A 7,883-nucleotide genomic window follows, 5' to 3' on the forward strand; every position below is an offset into this window, starting at 1 on the left:
ATTTGACCAGACAGAGTTTATCCTTCTACGTGGCCTCTATGCTTTGCAGGACGTCAACAAAGACATGCAGTCCGGCACCGTTTACGCACAGGCTTTTGTGTTTGGTAACATGTATCTTCCTCAAACGTCGACCAATGGATTTGAAACTTGCTGGGTTGAGACCACACGATCCACACTTTATGGCAATTGTTGAACGATCACCTTCAGACGCACACACAGGACACACCAACAGTGCGCACCTCCCCCACATATCTTCAACCAAACTTGACTATTGCGCAAGATGCATAGCTATTGCATGCTCACTGAGTATGACCAGCCTTGGTACAAGTGTCATGCAATAATTAACGTATCGAAGTTCTTTGCTAGCCAGCTGGCTAAATTAACAGTAAACAAATAAACGTGTTAAAGTTACAATAGCTATCGGATCACATTTGTATTTGTTTAGTAAAGTGCAAAACATAGACCACAGACTTTTGTCACAATGAAGGTGAAAGTTTTAACGTTAGCAGACACGAACACCTGAGTTTGATCCACAAAGTTAGTCCTTGAGTCTAATGTCATTAAGGTCATACCATATTTTGGCGTTACCCATAATTTTTTCTTTGAAGGCACCAAGCGGAAAAAACGGTTGACTGTGCTGCGATGTATTAGCTGTGGACAGACCAAGACGTTTCTAAACAATCTGAAGCATTGCCTGTGGGTGGACCAGCCTGAAGCCCAGCTGGAAAACGAATCCAAGCCAGGTGAGGTTACTGTGGGACCATATGAATATTTTAGCCCTTTTTGTTACACTGATTATAGGGTATAGGGCAAAATGACCATACCATGACCATATTTCTTCATCCATATCAGATTAAACATTTTGATGTGACGCACGTAGGCACCCATTTTAGGCTGTCAAAAGTAGTTTGTGCTGATTGCTATTATGGATAGTGAATTAGCCATGTTTAAGAATTAGCCATGTTTAAGTTTTATGGTTGCATATTCTTTGCATGCAATGACTTGTCTTTTTTCTGCATCCCATAAACAATACCAGACGTTGGTAATATTTCCTGGTGTTGCTCTGCCAGGCCTGTACTGCATCCATCTTCAGCTCCTGCTTGTTTTGGGTCATCTTTTGCCATTAATCTTATCTTCAGCATTTAAAAATCATGCTCAGTTATCTTGTGGAACAACCTTGCTATTCGTAAGATAAACCTACTGACACCCTGGTTGGTAAACACCTGAATTTTGTATCAAATAACACTCACCAGACACAATATTAGGAACTCTGTGCGTTCAGAAAATATTTGGACTTCAGGAACTCCAGAATTCAGGAACGAGCTCTAGCAACTCATTCGCAGTTGTCCATATTTGAAATTCTCAGGATTTTATTGTTTTATATTGTTATTCTAAAATGGATTAAATAGATTTTTTGGCAACTCAAATTACAGAGCACTACTTACATGGTATTACCCACCTAATTACAATGTAACAACAATGCAAGTATGTGGTAAGAACGCAGGAACAATTAAGGTTTTACATTTACTTACTATCAACAAAGAATTTAACTACATTTGATTTATCCACATATGCACATGGTAAGAACACACAATGTCGGAACAATTTAGGTATTGCTTGTGCTGAAAATTAAATATAAACATATGAATGTTCATCACAATTAGCACATACTACTACATACCTACTTGAAAGAAAAACGCTGTTTCCATTCTAAAGTATATCATTTTCATTCTAATTCGTGATTATGAATGTGCAGTTGTGGCTCATGTAATTTGCAGCATTTTCTTACCGCGGTAACATGAGGTAGATTATATCAACAAGCGATAGATTGTGTTAAGCTGTGATTGCACTACAGTATTCCAAATGCATGGGGGGTGGAATGCTGAAAATGCTCAAAGTTCTCGAAAATCGTTTTCTAAACGACAGTACACACAATGTTCACCCTTGTTCTCCTAACATAACAGGTTGAATTTAAAAGCGAAATGTTTCTAGTTCAACTTCATTGCTATAATTACAAAATGTTTTTATAAAGAAATACACCAATATCTTACACAGAAATAAATACTCTTTGTTTAAACATTTGAATTATCTTAAGAAATAACAAAATACAAAGCAGAGCTATTTGTTAAGATCATAGTTTTGAAGTACTGTATGGTAGAAAAACGCATCTTATGACTGTTTGAGAATTTACTTGTTTTTTGCTTTATTTCCAGTCAGATTATTGTATTTCAGTTTAAATAATTGATTAAAGAAAAGGAAGAGATGCATGTGTGTAGACCTATGATTAAACATAAATTCTCAGAAATAAGTGTTAATCTCTTCAAATTATAACAATTACATTTTACTATGTAAGTAAAATAAAAAAATTAAAATGGCGAGGTGTAAAAAAAAAACATTGTATTACTTTACAAAAAAGACATCTAAATTACGATTCAGTAAAGTCAGAGGTTGCGTGACAGTTGGGAGTTTATGGAATCAAACACAGCAACATACCAATCCATGAATAGGATTATAGTAGACAATATTCTGCCCGTTTGAATGTTTTATTCTGGCCGTGTACTTTTAGGTCCAGAAATATTTGGACACTGACACAATTTTCATAATTTTGGCTCTGTACACCACCACAAAGGATTTGAAATGAAACAACTGAGATGCAATTGAAGTGCATACTTTCAGCTTTAATTCAAGGGATTGAACAAAAATATTGTATGAAACGTTTGGGAATTGCAACCATTTTCATTCACCATCCCCTTATTTCAGGGGCTCGAAATGTAATTGGACAAATTAACACAATCATAAATAAAATGTAATTTTATTTAGAGAATCCTTTGCAGGCAATGATCGCTTGAAGTCTTGTGGGTTGCTTTCACAGTATGTTTTGGATAATTGTCTGTAAAATGAAGCACCGTCCAGTCAAATTCGCTGAATTTGGCTGAATCTGACCAGACAATATATCCCCATACAGTTCTGAATTAATCTGGCTGCTTCTGTTTTCTGTCATGTAATCAATAAACACTAGTGACCCAGTGCCATTGGAAGCCATGCATGCCCATACCATCACACTGCCCCCACCGTGTTTAACAGATGATGCGGTATGCTTCAGATCAAAAATCAATCAATCAAAATTTATTTATAAAGCGCTTTTTACAACAGCAGTTGTCACAAAGTGCTTTACAGATACACCCGGCCTTAAACCCCAAGGAGCAAACAACAGTAGTGTTGAATTTCAGTGGCTAGGAAAAACTCCCTAAGAAGGTCGAATTTTAGGAAGAAACCTAGAGAGGACCCAGGCTCAGAGGGGTGACCAGTCCTCTTCTGGCTAGATCATGAGCCATTCAAAGCCTTCTCCATACTTTTGTCTTCCCATCATTATGGTACAGATTGATCTTAGTTTCATCTGTTCCAAGAATGCTGTTCCAGGACTGGGCTGGCTTTTTTAGAGGTTTTTTGGCTAAAACTTATCTGGCCTTTCTATTCTTGAGGCTTATGAATGGTTTGCACCTTGTGGTTAACTCTCTGTATTTGCTCTCATGAAGTCTTCTCTTTATGGTAGACTTGGATAATAATATGCCTGCCTCCTGGAGAGTGTTCTTCACTTGGCTGTATGATGCAAAGGGGTTTTTCTACCATGGAAAGGATCCTACAATAATCCACCACTGTTGTCTTCCGTGGACGTCCAAGCCTTTTTGTGTTGCAGAGCTTGCCATTGCGTTCTTTTTTTCTCTGAATATACCAAACTGTTGATTTGGTCACTCCTAATGTTCCTGCTATCTCTCTGATGGATTTTATTTTTGCAGCCTGTTTAATTTGCATTGAGAGCCCCCTTGACCATCTGTTCTGGGTTCACAGCAACAGCTTCCAAATGCAAATTCCACACATTGGATGTGAATAGCCTGAAATTAAAGCTGAGAGACTGCACTTCAAGCCCACATTCATTATGTAACTGTAACCTGAATATATTTTGGTTAACAACCAAAATAACAAAACGTATGTCCGTGTCCAATTTTTTACGGACCTGACTATAAAAACAGCCACATGCTTAGATTAAAAGCAGTAAACACTACATTGTTTCAATAACATCAGTCGGGTGTTGACGTTCTCACAGATGCCCCTGGTGGCCATTCTTATTTTGTCCGCATGGCACTGTAATGAGCCACGGTATACCGCAGTATAACAAGGTATGCCCCGTCGTGGACCACCCCCTTGGAGCTGGAATTAGATGAGCGACATCTGTACCACTTAAGAGATTTTACAAATTTATGTATTCCAAGTTAGTTCACAGAATTAAGGATTTGTCAAGAGCCAGAGAGGAGACAATATGTGCATTGTTCTGCTTTGCACAACTTTTCCATGCCAAACCACTCATTAGCACAATTCCAAACCAAAAGCAATGTTGGCATTCATCATTAATGTAGGTTTTTTGTATCAATGTTATAAATCAAGCCATTGAAAGCATTTCACTATTGGGTGTCCTACATCCCCCATGCTTCTCCACCAAAATTGCCGCCCACATGCATGATTATTTTCCAATATGGGGCATTGAAAGTGCTCCAAAGTACTATTCGTTTATCGCATTGAAACAGGAAGCTGATTAATTAAATGAGTGTGCAAAACAACTACGACTTGTCAGAGTTGACTGTTGTTGGGGATACTTAAATATTATCATTAGTAGGTGTACTTTACAATGTGCACCATAAGCTAATGGATCTTATTTAGAAATAAGATCCATTAGCTTATGATTTAAATACACATTAAAACGAGTCTGTTTCATAATACTGGATAAAGAGTAATTAAGTATTTGGTAAATTATCATTTCTGACCAGTTAATAATGTCTGTCATGCCATCCTCACATTTTAGCATATTCCTTCCCATACATTGTGTACTTTCCCCCTATGTACCATGCAGCGCTTGACATTAACTTTTTTGCTCACCTGCCACTTTGGCTAGTGGTTTTCCAAAATTACTAGCCACTCAGGAAATATTCACTAGCCACCATTTTGTTTTTGGGGAATAATGTTTTATTTGATAAGATTTGACTATGGTGTGCTATATCTTAGCCTGTATTGTTCACTGGGTCAGTTACTATTAGGCAAAGGTGGTACCCCACTCTACCAGACACCTCTCTGAAATACTTAATATAATGTGGCTACACACTTGAAAAATACTATTATAGTGTTAAATCTGACCTGTTGTCCATGTCCACTTGAGCAGCTAATGCAGCCTACAATGTCCTCCCTAATATCAAACAAAATATGCAAGCAATATATTTATTCTTAACATAACCTAGAACTATTAACATATTATTTAAAAATAAATATGAAATCACCCATCAGCTTAATAATTAATCGCAGTCAATATTATCGTTGTCTATTTTTATGTCCTTGTTAATATAGACTTGCGTAAAAAAGCGAAACAGAGCTGTATTTATTACAGCCGTGTCAAGTTTTTTTCCTCATCCTTGCTACTGTGGGGAGGACATGTATTTGATAGACTGCTGATTTTGCAGGTTTTCCTACTTCCAAAGCATGTAGAGGTCTGTAGTTTTTAGGTACACTTCAACAGTGAGAGACGGAATCTAAAACAAAAATCCAGAAAATCATATTATATGATTTTTAAATTATTAATTAGCATTTTATTGCATGACATAAGTATTTTATCACCTACCAACCAGTAAGAATTCCGGCTCTCACAGACCTGTTAGTTTTTCTTTAAGAAGCCCTCCTGTTCTCCACTCATTACCTGTATTAACTGCACCTGTTTGAACTCGTTACCTGTATAAAAGACACCTGTCCACACGCTCAATCAAACAGATTCCAACCTCTCCACAATGGCCAAGACCAGAGAGCTGTGTAAGGACATCAGGGATATAATTGTAGACCTGCACAAGGCTGGGATAGGCTACAGGACAATAGGCAAGCAGCTTGGTGAGAAGGCAACAACTGTTGGTGTAATTATTAGAAAATGGAAGACGTTCAAGATGACGTCAATCTCCCTCGGTCTCTACGGCATCATGGATTAAAATCCTGCAGCGCACGCAAGGTCCCCCTGCTCAAGCCAGCGCATGTCCAGGCCCGTCTGAAGTTTGCCAATGACCAGCGGGAGGATCCAAAGGCAGTATGGAAGAAGATCATGTGGTCTGATGAGACAAAAATAGAGCTTTTTGGTCTAAACTTCACTCGCCATGTTTGGAGGAAGGAGAAGGATGAGTACAACCCCAAGAACACCATCCCAACCGTGAAGCATGGAGGTGGAAACATCATTCTTTGGGGATGCTTTTCTGCAAAGGGGACAGGATGACTGCTCCGTATTGAGGGGAGGATGGATGGGGCCATGTATCGTGAGAACCTCTTTCCCTCAGTAAGAGCATTGAAGATAGGTCGTGGCTGGGGCTTCCAGCATGACAACGACCCGAAACACTCAACCAGGGCAACTCAGGAGTGGCTCCGTAAGAAGCATCTCAAGGTCCTGGAGTGGTTTAGCCAGTCTCTTGACCTGAACCCAATAGAAAATCTTTGGAGGGAGCTGAAAGTCCGTATTGCCCAGCGACAGCCCCGAAACACTAACTCATCCCTATATAGTAGTTAGACTATTGACCTAATTCAAGCAAACAATAAAGATTTTAGAAGTGGCAAAAGTGGAGAACTACAAGCTAAAATATTTCACTTTCTCCTTTCAGGATTAAAAAAAAAACATGTTTATTTTCTTGGTAAATGCTTAATTATTATTAAAATCATGTTTTGTAACACTTTTTGGCAAAGCACATGCCCCCGGATAACACAGACATTATGTTCAGGATTACAATATGATGAACATTTGAAGAGTCAGCATATGTTTGTGGAAACTATTGTGGATGATGGTATACTTCAATACATACATAATGCATGTTACTATCCACCCCTGTTATTTATGCTAAGTATTTTTCATCTTACAGCCAGAATGCATTCTATTTAACATTTTATTATTTATGTTTTGCAGAACAAGATCCTTTCACAAAAGAGTTGCAGAATGAAAAAACGCAGATCTCCAAAGTCCTCAACAGGGACTTCATCCAGCCAGATGCATTCGTCTAATCCAAAAATCTGAGCCAATTTTCCTTAGTAATTGATCAGCTGTACAGGGCCTTTTGAGACAATTAAGCATTTCCTTTATTTTGGCTCTATATGCTTAGAATTTGCATTTGAAACCCTTACTTGCATATTCTTATTTGAGGTATTTTTATACCTACTGGTTTAACAATTTAGAAATTACAACCCTTTTAATATATAGTCCTCCTATTTCAAGGCACCTGCATTGGGACAGGATAATATGATGTCCTAATTAAGCATTTATATTTAGTATTTGGTTGCATTTCATTTGCTTTAAATAATGGCCTCTAAACCCATTGGCCTTTATTACAGCCATCTTTAGTTGTTTTTTGTAGTTGTATTTTTTTATCTTTTTGCCGGGGAATAATGACGAATATCTACAATTTGATGCATCAATTAATACAAATGCTGCTAAACCAGCTTTGTATTAAAAAATAGGTTCTATTTTACGGATTGTTCAGTGTTCCAGCATTGTTGGCTGCCTCCATAGGCTCTTTCTTAGTTACAGTTATAATAAAACACTTTTTACTGCAAAATGATGACCGATTGCTGGGCATGTTTACACAGTTAAACTAGTAGGGGCTATGATGGTAATTAATCAGTAAAATTGCTAATGATTTACTGTGCTGCTTGAAAGTATGTGTGTCCCATTCAGTGTTGGGGAATGATACTTTTCAAAGTAACTAATTACAGGTACTTTTTTTGTGCAGATCAGTCATTAATGTCAAATAAGTCAATGGTGAATACTGTTGTTATTAGCATCATTTCTTCACACAAAAAGACACAAAATAAGGACA

At 37.7% G+C, this 7,883-nt stretch overlaps 1 protein-coding gene across 1 annotated transcript in view; it reads left to right on the forward strand.

Annotated features, from left to right (window-relative positions):
• Window positions 1-7,618, forward strand: part of rpp21 (ribonuclease P 21 subunit) — a 47,798-nt gene extending 40,180 nt beyond the window's left edge. Inside the window, 2 exon segments of the mRNA NM_001303744.1 lie at window positions 609-743; window positions 6,977-7,618. Of these exon segments, the coding sequence (NP_001290673.1) occupies window positions 609-743; window positions 6,977-7,071 (230 nt within the window). The 3' untranslated portion in view covers window positions 7,072-7,618.
• Window positions 7,619-7,883: the final 265 nt, after the last annotated feature.

Source organism: Esox lucius, chromosome 8 (genome assembly GCF_011004845.1).
Source record: "Esox lucius isolate fEsoLuc1 chromosome 8, fEsoLuc1.pri, whole genome shotgun sequence".
Classification (NCBI taxonomy): domain Eukaryota; kingdom Metazoa; phylum Chordata; class Actinopteri; order Esociformes; family Esocidae; genus Esox; species Esox lucius.